Source organism: Gorilla gorilla, chromosome 4 (genome assembly GCF_029281585.2).
Source record: "Gorilla gorilla gorilla isolate KB3781 chromosome 4, NHGRI_mGorGor1-v2.1_pri, whole genome shotgun sequence".
NCBI lineage: Eukaryota > Metazoa > Chordata > Mammalia > Primates > Hominidae > Gorilla > Gorilla gorilla.
The window spans coordinates 15097057-15121858 of NC_073228.2; the positions used below are offsets into that span (position 1 = coordinate 15097057).

At 55.3% G+C, this 24802-nt stretch overlaps 1 protein-coding gene across 3 annotated transcripts in view; it reads right to left on the bottom strand.

Annotated features, from left to right (window-relative positions):
• MGAT5B (alpha-1,6-mannosylglycoprotein 6-beta-N-acetylglucosaminyltransferase B) overlaps positions 1-18289 on the bottom strand; it is an 83462-nt gene extending 65173 nt beyond the window's left edge. Inside the window, exons 1-3 of one of the 3 annotated variants that reach the window (XM_055388837.2) lie at positions 17595-18289; positions 13708-13820; positions 4385-4532 (exon numbers count right to left, since the gene is read on the bottom strand). In XM_055388837.2, the coding sequence (XP_055244812.2) occupies positions 4385-4532; positions 13708-13820; positions 17595-17662 (329 nt within the window). In that variant the 5' untranslated portion in view covers positions 17663-18289. Of the gene's footprint in view, positions 1-4384; positions 4533-13707; positions 14493-17594 lie in introns of those variants that run through there. The other 2 variants (XM_055388838.2, XM_055388836.2) reach the window with 2 other exon arrangements.
• Between the last annotated feature and the right edge of the window lie 6513 nt (positions 18290-24802).

Below are 24802 nucleotides of genomic sequence, written 5' to 3' on the forward strand. Positions count from 1 at the left end.
CTCCTCCCTGGTCCACCTCCCTCGGGCTCAGCCACCTCAGCCATCTGCTCCTTCCCGCTGTCCAGAGTGCTGACTGTCTCCCCAGTCAAAATGTCTCTCCTTCAAGGCTATCCCAAACTCCCCTGTGCCGTGGGGACTTGGTGATTCTAAGCCTCCCAAAGAGTGGTTGGGTCACCCCCTTCTCTGGACCCTCACGGTACAAGGAAAGGAAAGGAGACAAACTATTCTTCTGAGCGCCAAGCACAGGGCCCAGGCCTCCCATCAGCATCATCTCTAACACACACGTGAAGAACCTGAGGCTCGCAGAGCCCAAGGCCGCCCAGGTCTGCCCCACTCCCAGGGGCCACCGGCCAGGCTGGGCACCGGGCATGCAGTGGAATTCCATCTTTTTTGTGTCCCCTCCACCTGCTCTCAAACCTCCAGCCCAGACTCTGCACACACTAGACATTCAACAAATACGGACTGACCTCTTCAATCCAGACAGCCTCAAATTTCGGTGGTTTTATGGCCTTATGGAAAATTCAAAGATCATTACTATTTGGCTTTAGGATACATAATACGATGCCATTTGAAGCAAATCTGCCTCTCTAATTATGTTTTCCTAGGCTAAAATTGCAAATTTACTTTCCCTGAGGAAACACCAGCCATGAGTGGAAGGCGGCAGCCCAGAAGCTTCCAAAAGGGCTGAGGAAGAACAGGGGACGTGTTTTTTTAAGCCACAGGAAATTTCTAAGTGGGGAATCCAAGTGCAGGCACCTGAGAGTTTTCTGGAAATGCAGCAGCAGGCACTCCTGCAGGATTCTTGCCGGTCTAGCTGCAGGTTGGTTAACCTGGAGTCAGGTTCAGGGTGGGGAGGGGGTAGCAGTGTTTGTGCACAGGAGCGTGTCAGCAGGGGGCTTTCACAGGCCCGGGACACACCCACCATTTCTCTCCCTGAAACCAGCAACCACAGTGTCCCTGAAATTGATGGCTCTTCCTGTGGGTGTGATGGGCTCTGCCGGTCGTGATGGATGGTTGCTATTTCCCAGGAGGGAGCTGGGAGGTGGCGCATGTTCCCCCTCCCCCTACAAGTTCCCTCCTTCCCCGGGAGGAGACAAAGGGCAGGGCAGGGGAGGGAGGCACAGGCCAGGACCGGAAAAAAATCAGAGAAACACTGGATGCGCCAGCAGTACCACCCCCAGCCCAAGAAGGCAGACCTGGAGTCCAGGGGTCCACTGGACCCTCAGCTCTGCTGCCTGCAGCAATATCCTCAACAGAGACCAACAAGGCCTGCTCCTGACCTGGGGAACAGGCCTGCGGACAGAGGCTGCATCAGAGGCACCGCTGGGGGCAGACAGGAAAGCAGAAAGAATGAAAGAGGGGCAAAGGACTGGATCTGAGGGAGAAAGATGGAGCTGGGGGGCAGGGGCTGGATCCGAGGGCACACAGACAGTGTCAGAGAAGAAGGATCCATGCACACAGAAAGGAAAACGGCCTCATGCCTCAGGGGGATTTCCAAGGAAGCTCAGATCCCTTTGCCGGCACTCCCCATCTCCACCACGGCCTCGCTGCTTCCCCTCCTGCCACCCTGTTAATCCAGTTTTCACACAGCAGTCAGAATGATCTTTTTAAAAAATAAATCCAGTAGGCCAGGCACAGTGGCTCACACCTATAATCCCAGCACTTTGGGAGGCCGAGATGGGCGGATCACCTGAGGTCAGGAGTTCGAGACCAACCTAGGCAACAGGGCAAAACCCAGTCTCTACTAAAAATACAAAACTTAGGCCGGGCGCAGTGGCTCACACCTATAATCCCAGCACTTTGGGAAGCCGAGGCAGGTGGATCACGAGGTCAAGAGATCAAGACCATCCTGGCCAACATGGTGAAACCCCGTCTCTACTGAAGATACAAAAATTAGCTGGGCGTGGTGGCATGTGCCTGTAATCCCAGCTACTCAGGAGACTGAGGCAGGAGAATCGCTTGAACCCGGGAGGCAGAGCTTGCAGTGAGCCGAGATCATGCCACTGCACTCCAGCCTGGGCAACAGTGCGAGACTTTGTCTCAAAAAAGAACAAAAAACAAAAAACAAAAATTAGCTGGGCATGGTGGCACACACACCTGTAATCCCAGCTACTCAGGAGGCTGAGGCAGAAGAATTGCTTGAACCCAGGAGGCGGAGGTTGCAGTGACCCAAGACCGCGCCACTGCTGGTCTCCAGCCTGGGCAACAGAGCAAGACTCCATCTCAAAATAATAAATAAATAAATAAATAAATAAATACAAACCTCTTAGAAAGGGACAAAAACCAAACCACATATAACCACATATTTAATCAATCATCAAGAGCACAGTGCTTAGAAATGTGGGCTGTGGAGCCAGTCAGCCTGAACCCAAAGCCAAGTCCAGCCTCTTACAGCTGTGCAACTTTGGGTGAGTTTCTGAACTTCTCTGTGCCTCAGTTTCTTCCTCTGGGAGATTAAAGCTTCCTCCTCTGGGACAGTAAAGATTTAATTAAATCTTTAAAGATTAAACCATAAGATGGTTGTGAGGTAGGTAAGATCTATCTTATCTTACCTATCTTCAGCTTATGCAGTAAGAACCATGCCAGGTGCTTAGTGTGTTTTGAGTAAATGTCAGCTAATATGAGGGTAATGATGCTCACACCAGGCTGGCCTACCAGGCATCCAGGACGTTCACTCAATCGGCAAGGCCAGTAAGAGGTTGGCCCCACGGCCAGCAGCCCAGCACCAGCAGGCTACATGGCAAAGGATCCCACACCAGTCCACATGGGCGCACTGTGTTTCAGGCCTGACTCAGGCAGGCCTCCCTCCAACCCTCCCATGGGCACAGTGACCTCCTGTGGGTCATCATTTTCTTCCGTTTCACCCAACTCCGTACTTTAGAAATGCCTAGAGCTTTGGCTTTTCCATCACACACGCTGGCTGAGAAATAGCTTTTCTGCAAATTGTCTAAAAGTGCGTTTCAAGCTTAATTTTTAGCAGCTAGAATACATTTAGCAAATCAATTTCACAAAGAACCCCAATATATAAAAGAGGGAAAGTGGAGCTCGTCTCCCTGGAATAGGGTGGGGTCAAAGCCCCTCCTTCCACATCCACCTCTAGGGGCCAGTCGGGACAGCCTGACCTCCCGCACTCCTGTTCTCTGAGGTCCCAGGAGATGCCTTATATACCTAGGACACATGATTTGGATGTCACACCTCATGTGTCCCTGGGGCTTGTAGGATAGCAGCACAGACTCTGGGCTCTCAGACATCCTGGCCGAAGCAGGAGAATATTTAGAAGAAATAAACCAGAAAGTTCTACTTGGCAAAAATGGCCAGGGGTACATAGTATCCACACATGCCCCTCAACACAGAGTTCAAAATCATCATGAAAAAATGTTTTTAAAAAAGGCCGGGTGGCTCATGCCTGTTATCCCAGCACTTTGGGTGGCTGAGACGGTTGGATCACCTGAGGTCAGGAGTTCGAGACCAGCCTGGCCAACATGGTGAAACCCCATCTCTACTAAAAAGAACAGAAAAATTAACTGGCATGGTGGTGCACTCCTGTAATCCCAGCTACTCAGGAGGCTGAGGCACGAGAATCACTTGAACCTGGGAGGCAGAGGTTGCAGTGAGCCAAGATCGTGCCACTTCACTCCAGCCCAGAGTAAGAGTGTCTCAAAAAAAAATTTTTTTTTAATTTAAAAGGCAAAGATGTAATCCCAGCACTTTGGAAGGCCAAACGGGCGGATCACGAGGTCAGCAGTTTGAGACCAGCCTGGCCAACATAGTAAAACCCTGTCTCTTCTAAAAACGCAAAAATTACCGAGGTGTGGTGGTGGGTGCCTGTAGTCCCAGCTACTCAGGAGGCTGGGGTGGGAGAATCGCTTGAACCCGGGAGACAGAGGTTGCAGTGAGCTGAGACTGTGCCATTGCACTCCAGCCTGGGTGACAGAGTCAACCAGACTCTGTGTCAAAAAAAAAAAAAAAAAAAAAAAAAAAGTGGAATATGTCCTGTGAGATGCCACTTACATGGAATTTGTTAAAATCACACACTATGCATATATAATGTGTGTGTGTGTTAAACATATGTGCAAATGTGCTTGGAATGGACTGGAAAAACTTACAGCAAATTCAGGGAGGCACTTGTCTCTAGGGAGAAGTCATTAAAGGGCCCTTTAGTTTTCATCTGTGACGTTTTATTTAAAGAGGAAAACAGGCCATAAATGTGACCAAATGTTAACGGTTGTTAAATTTGGGTGGTAGAAATGCACTCTGGGCTGTATTACGGTGTGGTCCAAATCTTCTCCAGATTCACAAAAGGAGATGACGGACAGCACCCCGGGTGGAGTGGCAGGTGCCACCGCTCCCCTGCTCCGTGTGCCTCCTCCCCACGTCCCCTCACCTGTCTGCGGGAAAGTGCAGGTCGCCGCCGGCCCGGTGCAGCTCACTGCTGTTCTCCAGCCTGGCCAGTGCGTCCATGCGCTTCACCATCAGCTCCAGCAGGTCGCTCATCTTGCGCAGGACGCCGCGGGACTCGGGGCCCCCCATCACTGTGGGCAGAGTGCGGGTATGGTTAGGGGAGGCCCAAGCAGCCTGGAGGCCACCTGGTGTCCGAGCTGGGGCAGCTCAGACAAAGCTGGCCCCAAAGTCCCCCAGCACCAACCAACACCAGACCCCAGCCTCAGCTCCATCTTCCCAGGCACTGCTGACCCCTTTGCTGCATTGTTTTGCGGTGCAGAGAACAGCATCGTGGTGGAGTGCAGAGCCCTGGGCAGCCCTGTTGCCCACTAGCCATGTGACATTGGGATCATTTCCTAAGCCCTCTGGGCCTCAATTTTGTCAACCGTAAAATGGAGCTTTAGATGTAACCTTTGAGGTGCTCTGGGGCCCAACAACCCTCATGTCCGTGAGAAGGCAGAAAAGGCCCAGCCCTGGGACAGAAGCCCCAGAGCCCCCAAACGGTAAGCTCCAGGCAGGACTTCTAGATCAGGGTTCCTAGAAGTGTGGCCAATCACCCAGCAGCATCTGAATCTTCTGGCCGGGCTGTTAAAATTCGGATTTCTGGGCCTTGGTCTAGATTTGCCCATTCAACTCTCTAGGGCCCGGGGCCCGGGAATCTGCACTTTCCTTGCTCCCCATGGATCCGGACATGCAGGGAAGTTGGGAGCCTGTGTTCAGGGCCCCAGGGCCCTGTTGCTTCCCCAGCCCTCCTTCTCCTGCCCGGCCTCTGGGCCCTAACTCCATCTCTTCCCCATCCCTCTTCCCTGGACCCTCCTGTTGGAAACCATAATGCATGTGTTCTGAATCTCAAGCTGGTCTTTGGATTTCCAAAGATCAACTGACAAGGGCAGGTTCCCTGGGGCTGAGGCGGCTGCTCTTCCCTTTGCTCCCAGCCTGGGGAGGGGAGACCTTATGAAGAAGAAAATTATGTGAAAATGAGGCACTTCGACCAAGATCCCATCAGCCAGCCTGCAATCCTCCACGGCTTCCTTTCTAATCATTCCCAATCATTAGCGCTGCACGTGCCAGTGTGCGGGAGCGAGTTCTCGCCTTCCTTTTTAATTAAATCTGAAGGCTTCACATTGCCCCTCCACACAGTCCATAGGGTGCTGGGCTCCAGGCACTAAAATCCCCAACTCAGCTCCTCCCAAACCCCTATGGATCAGGCTTGAAATCACTCCCCCAAAACGAGCCAAGTCACCTGGGAACATGAACCTTCGATGCTCCCAGGCTGCCAGTCCAGGGGCCCAATGGAGGATGCCGTGGGTTGGGCTCCCCAGAAGCAGAGCCTGGGACAAGGGTTTGAGGGTGAGTAGTTTAACCGGGAGCTAATGGAAACCCCAGCAGGAGAGTGAGGAAGAGAGACGGGGAAGCTGTGGAAAGCTGCATTGCCGAGAATGTTACCACCCGGGCGCCCAAGCTCAGCCCTGCTGGGGAGCCCTGAGACCGTATAGAACACACTGCAGTCTCCCCACCTGGGGAGGGGCAAGGGGACTGGGGCCTCTGCCCGCTGACCCCTGTGTGACCAGGGCAGTCATTGAATGGCTCTGAGCTTCAGCATCCCCGTCTGAAGGCAAGAATAACAGGCCCCGTCTGCAGACCACAGGACCAGGAAGGTGACTAGAGAGGCCACTGAGAAGAGGCAGAACAGGGAGAGGAGAGAAGGAGCTAGAGGCGGTGGGTGGAGCAGGGGCAGCCAGCGGCTTCTGCATCACCGGGGCTGCTCTCACACCTCTGCTTTGCTTCTGTCCTTCTTCCCTGGCTCCGGCTGGCCCAGCCACTGCTGCCACGTTCCCACCCTGATATAAGTCACCCCCTGGCTGGGCTCCCCTGCCAGGTGAACCCGCCTGAGGTCAGAAGGGAGGCCACAGGAGCTGGGGCGGGACCACTCACACAGCTTGGAAATGCCGGCCAGGCTAGGGCTGCAAAACAGGAGAAGCTGCGATTTCCTTAAAGACACAGGGCTCCTGGCTCTGAAGAACGGGCATGAATGGGAGCAGGGGGGATGTGGCGGGCAGAAGAAAAGGAGGAGAGAGAGGCAGAGATGCCCAGGAAGGCTCACGGATGGGGTCGGGTATTGGAGAAAATGGGCATATTTCCTCCCCACCCCAAGAGCTGAAGCAGCAAAGGACCTCCCCACAAGTCCCTCTACGGAAAACAGAGTGGATTTTCAAAAACTCAGCTGGGACCGGGAAATTTCATACTAGCGTTACATGACACTAACTCAGGTCTCTCCAGCCTCTCAGGCCCTCCCCACACACTCACACACTCAATCGGTTAATCTGGGCAGCCCTGGTGAGCCATCGCTCATAACTTGGGCTGGAGTAGTCCTTCTCCAAAGGAGTGGGAGAAAACAGGATATAGATAGCTCCCTCTCTCTTTCAGCTTCCCAGAGGCGGGGGCAACGGTTTACTTTTTCAGATCACTCTCATTTCAGAGATGTCTGCCCAAGCCCATCATCCAAATTCAATACCGAGCTTGCAACCAGTGCTTGTAGCACAGAGTAGATGAAGAGATTTCCATCATTTCAGCTAAAACAAACTGGAGGACATCAGATGACCTGCCTGGCCACTGCTTTCTACAACTCCACAGGACACCACTGGTATTGTGGCCGCCTAAAGGGCGTCTGTCGTGGAGTCGTGCAGTGCACAGCCTGCCTGGCCTCACTGGGCAGCCCTGGTGGGCTGTCGTTCATAGCTCGGGCTGGAGTAGTCCCTTCCCCAAAGGACTGAGATGAAAAAAGGAACGTTTCATGCCATACGGTGTCTCACAGCTGGGACACCGTAGCGGTGCCGCGGCCAGAGCACTCAGGCCTGACTGACCACAGAGCCTGGTCAGCAGCTCGTTCCTGCAGACGCAGCACCCCAGTGGTGCTGAGCCCACAGCGTGGCTTTTGGGGTGACGCTGTGTTCCCTGGAGCGCCTCAGGCCTGGCACCCTGCCTGCTGCACTACCGGTCCCACTCTCCAAGCCCATCCCAAGCTTCCTCTGCCCCTGCCTATCGCCTGAGCCCCTCCCAGAAACCTCACGGTCACAGCTCCCTACCGACACCCCACGCTCCCAGTCCCATTGCGCAGGCTGAAAAACAGATGATGGGCCAAAAACTATGAGGTCTGGCCTAGAGCTGCAGAGGCCCCTGAAAGTCAACAAAGTGGAGGCTCCAGCAGCAGCATGGTGGCATGGGCCCGGTCAAGGGGGATGGGGCAGAAGCTTGGACTCCAGGCTCGCTCTGCTGCGGACCAGACAAGTGAGCAGGTCACCGTCTTTCTCTTGGCCTCAATTTACCCTCATGTAAAATGAGGGGGCTGGGCTCATTGAGCTCTGAGTCTCTATCGCCCTGACTTCTGTTTCTGTGTCTTCCCCTAATTGCCTCCGGAGATTAGAGAAATGGGAAAAGAAAGAAACGCTCCTATAAAAACTGGCAGCAGGCCAGGTGCAGTGGCTCATGCCCATAATCTCAGCACTTGGGGAGGCCAAGGTGGATGGATTGGTTGAGCTTGGGAGTTCAAGACCAGCCTGGGCAACATGGCAAAACCCCTTTTCAATAAAAAATACAAAAATTAGCTGGGCATGGTGGCATGTGCCTGTAATCCCAGCTACTTTCAGGGCTGAGGTGGGAGGATTGCTGGAGCCCATGAGATTGAGGCTGCAGTGAGCCATGATTGCACCACTGCACTCCAGCCTGGGTAACAGAGCGAGACCCTCTCTCAAACGAACAAACAAAACCCTGAGGACATACAGAGGCATGGGTCACTGCAGCCTGGGTTTCACAATGACCATGCCTGCAGAGCCAGATGCCCCTTCTGTAGTTCTTCAAGCCCCGCCCCATCAGACTGGACCAAGTACCCCCGTGCCAGGGGCTCAGGAGCTGCTCCCATCTTCTGCAGATGGCATGGAACTCCAGAAACCCCTGAGACCTGGGGAGACAGCCCCTACCCCTTCCCAGTGAGCCCTCGGGGTACCAGGCACATTTTGTGCTCTGGAAATGCCCAAAGACTAGGCAGGGGGTGGGTACCCAGGAGGGAAGCAGGTCAGGCCGACTCTCCCCCAGTGACCCACTCCCCTAAAAGCCACCACTGGCCCCGGGACTGTCAGCAGAGCAAGCTGACATCGCTTCCCCAGAGTCACTTCACCACTCTTGGCATCAGCTAAATTGAAATATATCTAATGTGAGGCCCCAGTGATACAACTCAGAACAGGCACATGTTCCCTCCATATTTCCATATAAATAAGGAAAGCTGGGACGCTGGGAGATACAAATAGATCCTCTCATTTACAGACGGGATGTGTTTATTACCCACAGAGGCCCCGTCTCCTCCCCAGACTCTCTTCGTCTCTCTCTGTCTCTCTCATCCTCCTTCGTCCCCCTTTTCTTGTCCCCATCCCCACCCTTTACCATTGCAAATTGAATGAGCCCCCATCTCTCCAGAAAGCAGAGACCTCCCTGGCACTGAGAAGGGAACTGTGACTGGGTGTTCGTGCAGCTGGAGAAATGCGCGCATTTATCTCTCTGTACTCGCTCACCGCAGAAACCAGCTGAGGCCACGGGAGCTCTGGGCTCCGGGCAGCAGAGAAGACAAGGACAGGCCGTGGGAGGCCACACCAGGCTCTTCCTCAGACCTCCGGGCCCCGGTCCCCCATCCATCAAGCCTGAGAGAAGAGCCCCAGGGCCCCTTAGTACCAAGGGCCAGAGCCAGAGCCAGAGCCATCCACAGAGCCAGGGAGCCTTCCCCAGGTTCAATCCCTGGTGGAGGCCTGGGAGGTCTGGCAGGGCCCAGTAGACACATGCAGCTGTGCCATGGACCTTCAGCCTACAGACCCCTCCCAAAAGACAGCCACCTACCACTACTTTTTTTTTTTTTTTTTTTTTTTTTAAGCCGAGACAGAGTCTTGCTCTGTCACCCAGGCTGGAGTGCAGTGGCGCAATCTCAGTTCACTGCAACCTCCTCCTCCCGGGTTCAAGCAATTCTCCTGCCTCAGCCTCCCGAGGAGCTGAGATGATAGCACGTGCAACCACACCCTGCTAATTTTTGTATTTTTAGTAGAGATGGGGTTTCACCATGTTGGCCAGGCTGGTCTCGAACTCCTGACCTCAGGTGATCCACCTGCCTCGGCCTCCCAAAGTGTTGGGATTACAGGCGTGAGCCACCACACCCAGCCTCCTACCACTGCTTCTTCAAGACAAGTCAGAGGGCAGGAAACAGCCTCACAGCCCTATCTGCAGCCACATGGGGAAGGAGGCCTAGGCGAGAAGGGCTGGAAGGGCAGGAAACAGGAGGAGGACCTGGGGTGGGAAGTGGGGCAGAGCTGCCTGGGAGGGGGCAATGCCGGAAAGCCCTCCCCAGAGCCTAGGCCCAGCCCAAATGTAGCAAGAGGGAAAGAAGTCAGATCTCCTCCGGGTCACGATTCCCCATGCAGCCTCCTCTCTTGAATCTTGAAGATGAGTGTGCAGAATACAGAATGAGATGTCAGTCACATTTCATCCCCAAAGTACGCAGTTTATCATGAAGTATAAACAGGCACAGAGGAGAATTTGGAGGCCCCGCACATAGACCACAGTCCACAAGAGGCTGAATGACGCCCTCCTCTTCTTTTCGAGAAAAGCCTTCTCCTCCCTCTCCCTTCACAGCCACAGTCCATGTGGGACCCCACTTCTGTCACCGGTTTGACAGGGGAGGAGAGATTGTTTTTCCCATTTGTATACAGATTGTTTTGTTGACCAATGCAATTTTTTTTTTTTTTTTTCTAAATAGCAGGGCCTTAGAGGGTTTCCTTCTCCTGATTCTGCTCTGGGGTTGTCTAGACTCCGCAGATTTCTTCTGGGTAACAAAACGTGCATTATCCAACAATCCAACCTTGGCCCAGGACTTCCAAGATCCCTCCCCAGGCCTGATTCAGCCAAGCAATTTGCCAAGCACCTCCCGTGAAGCCCTAATCCTTCCCTCAGGCATCTCCTAAGTGGAAATGCTGGCACCTCCTAGGTTTTCTGCAGGGCTGCCCCAGGCACTGCGTGGGGATGTAGTTTGAGGGGCTTCTCTTGCAGGATCAGGATGTTAAACCCACATTGCACACTGCTTTCCCGGCCTAAGTCCCTGCCTTGGGTCTGCCCAAGCAGATTAACTTGATCCAAGGGTATGAAAGAAATCATGGAGGACAATGCGAGTCGGGATCTAAAGTGAATCAGGGTCAGCTCTCCAGGGTTCTCAGCGGCCCTTTTCTTGTCTGTCTCCTCCTTCTCCCGGACTTCCGTTCTGTATTCCAGGCACTCAGCTTCTGAGGCCTGGGAAATGTGAAAAGACTGGCTTGGATAAACTTGGTCTGAGAACTAATGTTACAACACGTAGAATCTCCACTCCTAGGTATACCCAACAGAAATGCCTACGTATGTTTACCAAAAGACGTGCACTAACATATTCATAGCAGCACTGTTCGCAAAAGGCCAAAACTGGAAACGACCAAATGCCCACCAATGGTCGGATGGATAAAAATATGGTGGTGTACTCACACAATGGAAGGCTACACCGCAAAAAAAAAAAAAAAAAAAAAGTGCAAGTGACTACAACCACATACAAGATAGTGAGTCTCACACATGTACTATTGAGAGAAAAGACACACACAAAAGACTACTCCTGTATTAGTTCATTCTCAACGTTGCTACTAAAGACATACCTGAGACTGGGTAATTTATAGATGAAAAAGGTTGAATTGACTCAGAGTCCAGCATGGCTGGGGAGGCCTCAGGAAACTTACAATCATGGTGGAAGGGGAAGCAAACTTGTCCTTCTTCACACGGCAGCAGGAAGGGGAAGCACCGAGCAAAAGGGAAAAAGCCCCTTATAAAACCATCAGATCTTGTGGAAACTCACTGACCATCACAAGAACAGCACCAAGGTAAACCACCCCCATGATTCAATTACCTCCCACAGGGTCTATCCCACAAGAGGTGGAGATTATGGGAACTACAATTCAAGATGAGATTTGGGTGGGGATACAGCCAAACCATATCAACTCCTGAAACGATTCCATGCTCATAAAGTCCAAAAAACAGGCAGAACTCTTCTATGTGATCAGAAGTCAAATCGTGACTATCCTTGGGTGAGTAATGACTGTGAAGTGGCATGGGGACACTTGGGGACTGATCACGTTCTGGTCCTTGCTCTGGGTTGTTAGTTGCATGGATTGTTCATTTGTGTATATGATACCCCATTAAAAAGTTTAAGACCATGTACACGCACACACACATGCACATGTACACACGAATGCACACACACCTCTAGTCCAATTGTATGACCTTGGGCAAGTGCTCTCCTATGTGGTTCCATCCATCTTTAGACCCAGACCTGCAGCTGGGGTTGGACCCCCACCCCCATACCCAGGCAAAACTGCATAGCACGGAGCACAGCAGGGCTCCTACACCCCTTGCACTCTGGGGCACTGAGCCTGATCCTGCCCAGATGGGGCAAGAGCCATGGGGTAGGTGAGTTACCTTGACTCTCTAACCCCCTTAGGGAGATAGGCATAAAAATCAGAGCCCGGCCCAAAACCCCTCCTCTCCCCCATCCCTAATTCCCACCTCTTAGACCCCTGACCTTTCTGGAGGTTCAACTTCCTCAAGGCCTCTGTAGCAGCCCACCCAGATAGGCACACCTCCTTTCCAGGGGTGGCAGCCAGGTAGTTTATGAATCTCTGTCTACACCCCATCTTCCCATGCACCACTTTTCCCACCAGCCCTCCCCCAAGCCACCCTTCCGGTTCACCTTCACGACTGCTCCCTCCCACCCCCACCCACCTCAATCCTCAGCCTCTCCCACATAGACACTCCAGCACCTCCTTGGTCCTCTTTCATAAACACGCTTTGCTGCAGTGCCCCCATTTCAGACTCAACACATCCATTAAGTATTGATGGAGTGCTCACCGTTTGACAGATGCTGCTGAGGCCCCTTCCCATGCTTTATCTTTGCACAGCCTCGCGACGAGCCTGGGAAGTGGGTATTACCATCCCCATTTACCAGAGGAAAATTTGGAGGCTCAGAGATTGAGGAATCTCTGCGAGTCAGAGACGGGATAAATTAACTTACACTCAGGCTTGAATGACTAATAAGCGTGAGATTCCTTCTGAGAGCTTTTGCAAGTTTAAAGAAGTGCATGTGAAACCAGAGGAATGAATCTAATGATGAGATGACAGATGGCATAATAAGAGCCCCTCAGCACCCACCCAGATGACAACCTATTTAACTTGGGATGTCTACAGTATTCATCGCTCAGAAGAGGGGAGCCAGACAGCCAAGCCCTGCAAGTTCAAGAAGGTAGACTTCAAGGAGAGACTTCCCCAGAGGGGCAGGGGAATCTCACAGAGCCAGCCCTCGAACAGCTCCAGAAACCTACTTGCCTCAGTTTCCCCACTACCCCATGTCCCTCCTTTTGACCAGTGACCAAAAGAACCCCCATGATACAGTGAGCAGGACTCTGTTCTGACCCCCACCCCTTCTTAGGTGAGATGAGGTGGGGCTGGGCCCAGCTCCAGGAGGAGGGCTCCCAGCTGGTCACTCTTGTGCCATGTGGCACCAACCATGCTGGGTAATGTCCACGTGTGAGCCCCTTCAATCCAACCTCTGCAGAAGGTCACTGCTGTCCTTCTCTGTAGGGAAGCCAGGTGACTCAGCCAAAGGCACACAGCTGGTAGGTGATGACAAGGATGCAAGCCCAGACCCACCAGACCCCCAAAGCCCATGCTCTGATCTCCATTCCACTGCCTTGCAAATATCGTGTGGGCAAGGAGTGATGGGGCCTGGGAGGGAGCTATGTCCCAAGAGCTCAGAGATAAGACATTTAAGCCCATGGCCAGGCCCGTTCCCACATGGCCACAGCCTGGGCCAAAGGCAAGGAAATGTGTGCCTCAAGGAGACAGGTGTCATATCCAGAGACCTCTCACCCCTGACACCCAACTAAAGAAGCAACACTGGCAGCCTCTTCTGAGGCCTGGAAGACCCTGGCTTAAAGGCCCTAGCCTGGCCTGAGAATCCAGGCCAGAGGAAACCTGATGACCGCAGCCAGACCAGAGCCAAAGTGCATGGAGGGTCATACGGCCCAAGCCCAGGCCCCCTCCACTCACATCCACCTACAGGGCGGCCAGAAAGCCAGGTGCAGGGCTAGGCTCAGAGGCACTTCCTCTTTGACCCACAAACACCCTCACTCATCTCACACTCCCCTTGCCCCACCAAGGTACCTTCTGTGCGGATGGTGAATGGCGAGTCCCCCAGGCGCCGGGCTGAGAACTGGCCTCCCAGAGACGTCATCAGGAAGCAGAGAGTGAAGAAGCCGATGCCCAGGACAAAAAGCCTGCGGAGAGGAAGGAGGCGGGTCAGGAGGGCAGGAAGGGCCATCGTGCCCTGATGCTCCACCACGTACCGGCTGCACAAATGCTTTACGAATGAGTGCATGAGTGAAGGAAGCAAGGGAGAATGAAAGGATGGGGGCTGAGCTCCAGGCCCAGGAGGGCCCCCCCTATAGGATAAAGAGAGCTCAACTACAAGATGCTGGCCTCGAGCCACACGAAAAACCACAAGGCAGAATGACGCACACTTAGGCATGAGGCGGGCGGGCTCTAGCCTCCAGGCAGAGCTGGTTCATTAACAGCTGCAGTCCTGAAAGTGCAGTCCCCAGACGAGCAGTCAGCATCACCTGAGACTCCTTAGAAATGCCAATGCCAGGCCCAGACCCCAAATTACTGAATCAGATACTCTGGGGTGGAGCAAGCAAGCTGTTTTAGCAAAGTCTCCTGAAGATTCCACTGCATGCTAAAGTTTGAGAACCAGTGATGGACACAGCAGGGCCTGAGGCCAGCCAGACCGCATCAATCACTCAGGCCAGCCTTGGTGCAGTGTGCAGAGGCCTTGCTGCGGCAGTCATGAGCTTGTTTGAACACCCCCCTCCACTTCCACCACTAGATGGTAAGATGTCCAGGGCAGGGCCACACGGCCCATGCCCAGGCTTCCCCCAACACACATTTCCCCTAGGCAGGCACGCCCAGGGTCATCAGCCTGCACCACGGACTGGCCAGGGTGTCCTCATACCTGTGTAAGGGGTGTCATACAGATGTGTGTGCTGTCACACTGGGTGGGAGGGAGGGCTGGTCAGAACAGGACTCCTGTTCCTGCCTTTAACACGTAGTTATTGATTATCCAGCAGGAGCCAGGCTCTGGGGTAACCCCAGGGGGACAGCAGGGAACAAGGCACAGAACCCTTCCTTCCTCAAGTCCAGACCCAGGGTCTTGCTGCTTCCCTCATCAATCCTAGGCCCCAAACAGGCAAGCTGAGCTCACCAGCACAGCCTTGGGGCTCTTCTGGGACCTTGAACCTATCAGAGGACTTGATGAACTGGTAGAGCTGAGAGGGGCGCCCTCCCACCAACCCCAGATCAGGGTGAGGAACCCCATCTTGTGTGGAGTCAGGCTCCCTGGAGAGAGCCCCACGTCATGCCAGAGACCTCCAGGCCTTGCCCCTCCACTCCCCGCCCTCAAGTTCCATGCTTGTTTGTGTCTTTATGCAAGACTTGCTTTATGCATTTTAATCTTCATTATTTGAAACTGGCAGAGCAGTATTTAATTAAAATTTGGTCCATTAAAGAAAACATATAATTGCAGAAGAAAATAAAAAGCACAACAAAATTCCCAGCCCATATTTAAAGGAAGCTGTTAGGGATTTTGGCAGAGAAGAGGAGAACCCCAAAGCAGAGAGGGGCTTGGGAGCCCCAAGGAGAGACTCGAAGACCACACCCCCCAGCAGGAAGGACAGGAGACATGATTCAGTAGGCGAGACCGCGCAAGGGACACTTCCCTTAGCGCAGAGGGACGCCTCACGGAATTCCACCAAGCCTGGGGGTGGGCCTCAGATCTTGGGGTCCCTCGGAGGAAGTCAGGTGGCTCTGGAGACAACAGCCACGGCCATGGCACAGGAGAGGTGCTGTCCCATGCTCAGGGAGATCCCAGGGGAAATCAGCTATTTGTCCTCCCAGTCTGAGGACAAGGACGGACTTCCCCCACTCATGTCTCTAGTCCCTGGAGAAGAGGCCAGGGGAGTGAAGGAGTTGTATTTAGAGCTGGGGACCTGGGCTGCCTGCCAGGATCCAACAACCCTGCTAAGAGAAAGGTGTCTACCCCCTTCAGCCCAGAACCTGAAGCCCCCTAACACACCTCATCTGCATCTCCCTCTGCCAGAACCCCATCCTGGGGTTCAATGTCCCCCAAGGCAGCTGGGGGCCATTTGGAGTGGATTCAAGTTAAAATGGTTTCAGCCATCCATGTATCCACTCAAGCAACATTCCAGGGGCACCTATGGAATAAAGACCCTGCCAGCAGCCCTGGGAAAACCACAGGGAACAGGACCCCAGCCTGCCTTTGAGGATGAATAAGCTGGGGTGCTGTGATTGCAGCCTGCCCCCAACCTCAACTGAAGGGACTCACTGATGGCTGCGGGTCTCCGGGCAGCCCAGGGAGACCCTGGGGTGAAGTTACACAACTTTGGGGACCCATGCACCTCCACCCCCAATCCTGCCTTCAGATAAGGGCCTGAAAGAAAACCAGGGCAGGACCAGACAGGGAAGCAGCCCTGGGTGGCGAGCACTGTCCGTGGTGCTGGGGTCTCGCGGCTGCTTCCAATCGCGCCAGGAAACACCCAGCGGCCCGGAGGGCGGGACCGGGATGGGGTCGGAAGAGAAGGGGCGAGGACCCTCCAGCGTTCCCAGTCAGGCCAGGGATTCAAGGGCTTCCCTGGAGGAGCAAGGCCCTTTCCAGAGACGCCTGCTTCCCGCCCTGCTTCCCATGGGCTCCCGACGCCCCCATCACCGCCCACGGCCTGCACCAGCTCTCCGGGCCTCCCGGACCCCCGGACCGCAGCGGTCCAGCCTGACCCCTGCCGTCCCCTGGGGTTGCCTCCTCGGCCCAGCAGACAGGCCCGGTGTGCTGGGAGGCGGGCTCCAGGTGAGCCACCGTCTCCCCGCCCCCATCCCCATCTGGAGCCGGCAGGAGGACCACAGTGGGGCTGGGCGGGACCGGGGCTCCGGCCGAGACCTGGAGGGCAAGAGTTCAGGGCCCCTGCAAGCTCCGCCTTCTCGGGCTCCTTCCCGCGCCCGGAGCCCACCTGTGGCCACGTCCCGAGTCCGGCCCCCGCGCCGGGGCGGTCACTCCCCCAGCTTCCTCGCTGCCCAGCTACCCACGGGGTGACACTCGGGCCCCGCCGGGCGTCCACTGGGCAGCGCCCCCTCCCCACCCCGCTGCGGGCCGGCTCCGCGGAAGCCTGGGAGGAGAGGGGGCTGCCCCGGCACCGCTGGGCCCTGGGGGCCCCTCGCTGGGTCCAGTGAGTCCCGCGCGGCCCCAGCCCTGCCTGGCCTGGGCCCCCAGGTGTTGGCCGCCCGAAGCATGTCGCCTTCGCCACCGCCCGCCCGCCACGCTCCGCCGCAGCCTCGGCTCCAGCCGCCCCGTAGCCCCGCAGCGCCGCCCCTGCCCCCGCCTCTCCGACGCCTGCGATCGGGGGCGAATCCTGGGATGAGCGAGTCCTCGCTCTAATCTCGGGACCCTCTCGTCGGAGCCAGGCCCGAGCCCCGCGGGGAGGAGAGCAGTGCCACCAAAGGCTGGGGAGAGGGTGGCACAGGCGGAGGGGTTGGGGGGTAGCTGACCTAGGGGCAGACGGGCGGGACGGGAGGGACCGGAGGGGGAGCTCCCAGGCGCCGCACACTAACTTTGCCACCCGGATGGGACCGTCCGCGGGGTGAGGAAGGACCCTGAGGGGCTGGGAAGGGGCGCGCAGGCTGGGGCAACTTTCTGGGCCCAGGACCACGACCTGGGGGTTTTCTGCCCCCATTCTTACCTCTGCACCCCGAGTCCTCTCCAACCCTGCCCAACTCGGGACAGGTCCCCGAATAACACAACCCTCCCCATCCGCACCCCGAACCCCAACGCCATCCGTTTCCCCAGCCCAGCCCCACTGGTCATCACCAGGGGTTGAAGTGTGAACCGCCCCCTCTGCCACCGGGACTTGAACGCTCGCAGGAACCGACCTCGCCCACCTCCACCCGGCGCCCCCCTGGGGAAAAAACCAACCAGGAGGGAACTTTACCGAAAGGGTCTCAGGGTGACCAGGCATCTTCTGACCATTATCTTCCCATCGGGGTTGACGGTGATCATTGTTCAAACTTGTTGGTGCGAGCAGCTGCGGGCGAGGCCGGACGCACCGTCCTGGGCCCAGCTCTCGCCGCGTCCGGGCCACGAACCCTCTGCGGGCCGAAGCCGCGTCCGAGCGAAGCTGGGAGCGCGCGGCCCGGTGGCCTCGCTGCTCAGGCCTGGGCGGGCAGCGGAGGGAGCGGCGCGGCTGCCGGAGGGCGGCGAGGGCGCCCGGCCGGGCCGTCTCTGCGTCTCCGCCCTCCCCGCTTCACATTTTGGGGACCGGGAGGCGGCGCGCCACCAGACCGCCGGCCGCGCGTCTGCCTGCTCGGGCTCGCTCGCTGGGCGGGAAGGTGCCGCGGCGCGCAGACGGGCTCCCCGCGGCGGGCGCCCTCATCCCCGGCCCCGCGCCCTCGGTGCCGGCTAAAGGCGGCCCCGGGCCCGCGCCCCGGTCCCCAGCGCCTCCGGGCCGCGCCGATCCTCGGCCCCGCGCCGCGCCGCGCCCATGGCTCTCGACGAGGGCAACCCGCGCCCGCCGCGCGCTCTCTCGCCCGCTGGCTCCGCCGCCCGCGCTCTGGTGTCCGGCGTCCGGCCCCGCGCGACGCTACGCCCGGAGGCGCCGCATTGTTCCTCGGAGGAGGCGGCCGAGCGGCGCTGGGGCGGCCCGGGAGCTGCAGCTGCGCTTCCAAGGCGCGCCGGCGCCACCTCGTGGCCGCAGCCCCGCTGTGCGCCCTGCCCGGGGCCGTGCGGGGCTGGCACGCCGAGGACCAGCTTCGGGGACGGGCGGGCGGGGGTCCCTGCTCCTTCCCCTGAGCCAAGCAGCTTCCCAGGGCGCCACCAGCCCCGAGGGCCGAAAGCTGCTTTGGCTCCCGCAGAGCACAGAAGAGATGCCCACCCAGCGGAGACCCTTCTCTTCTGCCAGGTGCCTCCATGGGCTTCCTCATCAGCCGCTTCCCACGACTTCGGTTGGCAACACATGCCCATCTTCTGCCCCTCCCTGGTCAGAAACTCTCGTGGCTCCTCTTTGCTTACTGATCTGAGTATAAACTCGGCCTGTGGTGCTGGGGCCCGCTCACAGAGCCAGGCGCAGGGGCGTACTGAGTTCTAGCCCCAGATCCTCCACTAGCCAGTGGGCGATCAAGTGTGCACGTCTCAGAGTCTCCATTATGAAATGATAGTGACCAGAAGCTCACCAAGGTCCCTTGCAACCCTAAAGCATGTGGGATCTCATGTTGTCTCTTAGCATGTAGGCGTCCTCCCCTCCCCCTCCTCGTAATTCCTGGCTCTGGAGATGTGTTTGCAGTTGCAGAGACAGAGACTCCTGGGACTCGCAGAGCCAGCCTGAAGAAAGCTCTCCGGCTTCAAAAGCACTTCCCGAGGTCATATCTGACCACCCCATCCTGGGAAGTGCCCAAAGCCTCAGTCACGTGTCAAATGACTCTGAGGGTCTTCCCAGCTCAGGCCACGATGCTGCAGCCTGGCTTATGTGAGGAGGAGACTTTATTTTCCTCCAGCTGGGCCTGGTCCCCTCCAATCCCCCATATCCAGGCCCCTTGCTGCCTGCCCTGCCCACCTCCCGGCCCCCTTCCTGGGCCATTACTCACTGGCCGTGACTCATGCTCTCTGCTTTGCTGCTCCTTCTTCATCAAAATTTACCGGTGCTGAGTTCCATTATCTCACTGCCTTGCTCTCTGCTAATGTGAAAATGGGTGATAAACTGGTGTTAGCAGATATAATGTGTTACACAGGCTAGGTAACAAATTTGCATTGAACAAGGACATGCTGACCGTGCCTTTGTGCAGAAGAGTGATGAATGGTGGCAGGAAATTTGGGCATCGTGGCAGGCTGGCTAAGGAGATGTTGGAGGGCAGAGGTCTCTGCCAGGCCTGTAAATCACATCTCATGCCTGGGTGCCTACATCTGCCACAAACCCTGGCAATAAGCCATAGCTACACTAAGGAATGAAATGGTCCTTCTGATTAGGTGTCTCTCTTCTGATTGGGGGTTCTTCTGATTGGGTAGGCTTAGGGGGTGGCATTTATATCTGGTTGCCATTTTAGGCCAAAGGGGAAGCCTCTTCCTCAGTGGTGGAGATGGGGTTCCCTAGAAGGCATGGCCACCTCTGGTGTGGGTCATCTGGGGAGGTGGCCTACCCTCCACAGAAGCCAGAATTTAGAAGGTAGGGGAGGGTACTCCCCTCTTCCGCTGGGCCACACTCCCTTAGATCTGGACTTTGAAGTTGGAGTGGGAAAGCCTCTCTGCCATTTGACGGCTGGCTTGGGCCAGGGAGGGAAGCAAGCAGAGGACAGCCAGTGACTTTTTTTTTTTTTTTTTTTTGAGATGGAGTCTCGCTCTGTTTCCCAGGCTGGGGTGCAGTGGCGCAATCTCGGCTCACTGCAAACTCCGCCTTCTGGGTTCAAGAGATTCTTCTGCCTCAGCTTCTTGAGTAGCTGGGATTACAGGCATGTGCCACGATACCTGTAATAAATGCCTATAAAAATGCAAAATTTTTGTATTGTTAGTAGAGACAGGTTTCGCCATGTTGGCCAGGCTGCTCTCAAACTCCTGACCTCAAGTGACCCACTTGCCTCGGCCTCCCAAAGTGCTGGTATTACAGGCATGAGCCACTATGCTGGGCCAGCCAGTGGCATTTTGCAAGCCAGATTGTCCAGCTGCCTGTCCCTTTTGAAGTCTGTCCCCTTTTTTTGGTCTCTTGTCTGCAGTAAAGTTCAGTGTAAACAGTCCTGCTTGCTCTCCACTGTGCTGTAGGCATTAGGAGAAAAACTGTGAATCCCACATCATGCAGTCTTGGGTATAACCTCTTCATGCCTCAGTTTCCTCAACTATAAGTGGGGCTCCTTATAACCTGCTTCATAGAGCTGTTCTGAGGATTGAGCCGCTTAATGCAGGTAAGTAGCCCGTTGCCAGGACCTCCTGAGCCTTTCAAGCATGGTGGTTCTGATGGTTGTTACTGTCCGTCAGGAACAGATGCTGTTTGTGCCCAGTCCTGGTTCCCACTGCAGTCACCTCTGCAAGCTAAGAGGCAGGTTACTGAGAACACCTTCAACTCTCTGCCTGAGGACTTTTTTTAATGGCTGTGGGAATATGCTAGAACATAAAAGGGCAAGAAAAAAGGACCCTGGACAAAGGATCAACACCCTGGAAGCAGCCCTCAAGCAGTGGATAGACACCCCCACTCCCTCTTCCTAAGGAGGATACTCCGCGACGTGTTACCCCGTGGCTCCCCAGGTTCCCAGCAAGTTTGAGCTCCAGTCACTGGTGGTGTAGCCAGCCCTGTGATGCCCCTGTGTTCACTCCCTTCCCTCCTGTCTCATTCTACTCCCCGGTCAATGTTCCTGGGGTCACCATCCAAATAAACCACTTGCAGAGTCCTATTCTCAGCATCTGTTTCTGGGGGACCCACACCAAGATCCCAAGATCCTGCCTCATCGACTGGTGGTTCTCAGCCCAGATTCCAGCAGAATCACCTGCAGAATTTAGCAAAATTGTCCTTATTCTGATCCAGTACCTGAGGTGCGGCCTGGGCACGCTGGTGCATCGATGCCACAGGTTATGCCGACACAGGCAAGGTGGGGAAGCACTGTTCTGGACAAATACTTGTGGCCTCCTGAGGAGGAAGGAAAGTCTCTGGAAGCAAGCCAGAGAACAGGGGAGTAGGAACGGCGGCACCTGCTGCAGGGCCCAGCCAAGGACTGACGGTGGGCCAGGCGCCGTGACTCACGCCCGTAATCCCAGCACTTTGGGAGTCTAAGGCAGAAGGAATGCCTAAGCCAAGAGCTTGAGACAACCAGCCTGAGCAACATAGTGAGACCCCATCTCTACCAAAAACTTTAAAACTTATCCAGGTGTGGTGTCATGCACCCGTAGTCCCAGCTACTCAGGAAGCTGAGGCAGGAGGATCACTTGAGCCCAGGAGATCGAGGCCGCAGTGAGCTATGAGCGCACCACCGCACTCCAGCCTGTGTGACAGTGCGACGCCCTGTCTCTTATAAAATAATAAATAAATAAGGACTGACATCAGGTGTACCCATTTCCAAACCCCATCCCTCTTCACTGTTTCTCTCCTGAAGCTATCAACAGACCCACAACCAGCCAAATGCAGAGCAGGATGCACATTCACCCGGGTGCCCTAAATATAGCAGTTCCTGGCAGGGCGCGGTGGCTCATGCCTGTAATCTCACCACTTTGGGAGGCCAAGGCGAGTGGATCACAAGGTCAGGCATTCGAGACCAGCCTGGCTAACATAGTGAAACCCCGTCTCTACTAAAAATACAAAAAATTAGTTGGGTCTGGTGGCAGGTGACTGTAATCCCAGCTACTCAGGAGACTGAGGCAGGAGAATCGCTTGAACCTGGGAGATGGAGGCTGCAGTGAGCTGAGATCACACCACTGCACTCTAGCCTGGGCCACAGTGCAAGACTCCGTCTTAAAAAAAAAAAAAAAAAAAAAAAAAAAAAAAAAAACCCAGGTGCAGTGGCTCACGCCTATAATCCCAGCACTTTAGGAGGCCGAGGTGGGCAGATCATGAGGTCAGGAGTTCGAGGCTAGCCTGACCAACATGGTGAAACCCCGTCTCTACTAATACAATAATCCCAGCTACTCAGGAGGCTGAGGCAGGAGAATCGCTTGAACCTGGGAGGCAGAGGTTGCAGTGAGCCGAGATTGTGCCACTGCACTCCAGCCCAGGCAACGGTGCAAGACTCCGTCTCAAAAAAAAAAAAAAACAACAACAATTAAAAAAAAAAGCATTTCCAGCCCCTCCCCCTGCCCTTGGGTCCTGCTGGCCTGGCTGGAGGGGTCAGAAGAAGCCCACAGTCGGCAGAATTCCCTGGCCAGGCAGTGGAGGCCTGTGTCCAAACAGGCAGAGGACTCCGGGGAAGGGATTGGGGTGCAGTGAGGTAAGTCCTGCCATTCAGAGGTCCAAACTCAAAATACTGACAGGGTGGGCCAGGAAACAAGGGAAGGGGAGTGGGGTGTTTCCCAGGCAATCGCAACAAACCACAACAACCTGCATGGTTTAAGGCAACTGGAATTTATTTCTTCACATTCACCCTGCTCAAGGGGAGGGGCTGGAAGTGCTATATTTAGGGCACCTGGGCGAATGTGCATCCTGCTCTGCATTTGGCTGGTTGTGGGTCTGTTGATAGCCTCAAGAAACAGTGAAAAGGGAAGGGGTTTGGAAACAGGGACACCTGATGCGAGTCCTTGTTTATCTATTTGTTGTTTTATAAGAAAGGGCATCGCACTGTCACACAGGCTGGAGTGCGGTGGTGCACTCATAGCTCACTGCGGCCTCGATCTCCTGGGCTCAAGCGATCCTCCTGCCTCAGCTTCCTGAAGGCCAGAAGTCTGAAATCAAGGTGTTGATAGGGTCCGTTTCTTCCAGGCTCTGAGAGATAAACCACCCCAGGCTTTTCTCCCAGCTGCTGGTAGCCCCAGGCAGCCCTTGGCTTGTAGCTACCTCACTCCAGTCTCTGCCTTATCTCCATCTGGCCTTCTCTGGGCGTATCTCTGTGTGCCTGAAAATCCCTCCTCTGGTAAGGACATTACTCATTGATTTAGGGCCCACCCTAATCCTACAGGACCTCACCTTAACTAGTTAAATCTGCAAAGGCTCTATTTCCCAAAAAGGTCAGAGTCTGAGGTTCTGGGAAGACATGGATTGGGGAAGACACTGTTTAACCCACTACGGGGACCTAGTTCAAATGACCAGCGTGGCTAAAGACCTTCAAGGGCTGCAGCCCCCGAAGGGGACACGTCACCATTGCATTGTGTGACTGTGGGCCCAGTGATTTCAAGAGAAGCCAGAAATCTGGGCTTCTCCTGTGAAGTCGCATAATTTTAAAATGTAGGCTCAGTATTTTTAGAACATTGTGCAAGACCAATAAAATCCACCGGAAGGCCTACCATCTGGGCCCCCTGCGCGTGTTACTGGAGGGCAGAGCAGTGAGCCCACCAGCCCACCCACCTGGCAAGTCCAGCTTCCCTGAACTACCCCACCACCCTCAAGCCTCAGGCCAAGCTGCCCAGACACCTGCCTGCCCCAGCGAGGAAAGTCAACAGTCCTAGGTGCACTCTGGGGGTGGGAAGGCTGGGCTGCTTCCTAGGGACCCCTGGACCCCCTCACTGGTCCCGCTGAAGCCTCACTGGGCATCAGAGCCTCGACTGCCACTCCTACCTTCTGTAGGCTTCAAGGTTGTTTTTAGAGCTCACAGACGGGGCCTGGGGTGTGTAGAGGGAGAAGAGAAACAAGCCGTTTACCATGTTTGAAATCCCCATTTAATGTGCTCCGACTGCAGCAGCACACAGCACATTACGAGGCAATAGGCCATTGTCCTTTGCCGGAGTGTGCAGCATTAATAATGTCATAACAGCATTTACTGACACCGCGTACAAATCAGCAACAGCGGCACTGCGCGGGGACAACTGGCCCTCACACACCAGCCACCTCGAGTGCAGAGGCCACGAGGTGGGGAGAGCTGCTTCTCCAATGCATATTTTATGCTTTCTGTTTCACAACATTTAGGCTAATCCTCTGATTGAAAGGCAGCGTCTAGGATTTATTTTTATTTATGACAGAAGGCCATTCTACCGCACAGCTTGTGGGAGCTGCGAGCAGAGCTATTGTACTTGCCCTGTTCTGCAGGAAAGGTAACCACTGTGTCTGGGGTGTGTGTGGCCAGCCAAGCAGGCACCAACCAGACAGGCAGCCCTCCTCCTCCACATAGGCCCCATCGCAGTGCTGGAAACACAGGTGAACACTTTACCATGATCAGGAGATTCCATTTATTGAGCATCTACTATATGCCAGTGATACGGTTTGACTCTGTGTCCCTACCCAAATCTCATCTGGAATTGTAATTCCCATAATCCTCACGTGTTGAGGGAGGAACCCCGTGGGAGGTGATTGGATCATGGAGGTGATTTCCCTCATGCTGTTTTCGAGATAGCGAGTGCGTTCTCATGAGATGTGATGGTTTTATAAGAGGCTCTTCCCCCTCATTCCTCATTCTTCTCTCTCCTGCCACCTTGTGAAGAAGATGGCTGCTTCCCCTTCCGCCCTAATTGTAAGTTTCCTGAGGCCTCCCAGCCACATGGAACTGTGAATCAATTAAACTTCTTTCCTTCATGAATTACCCAGTC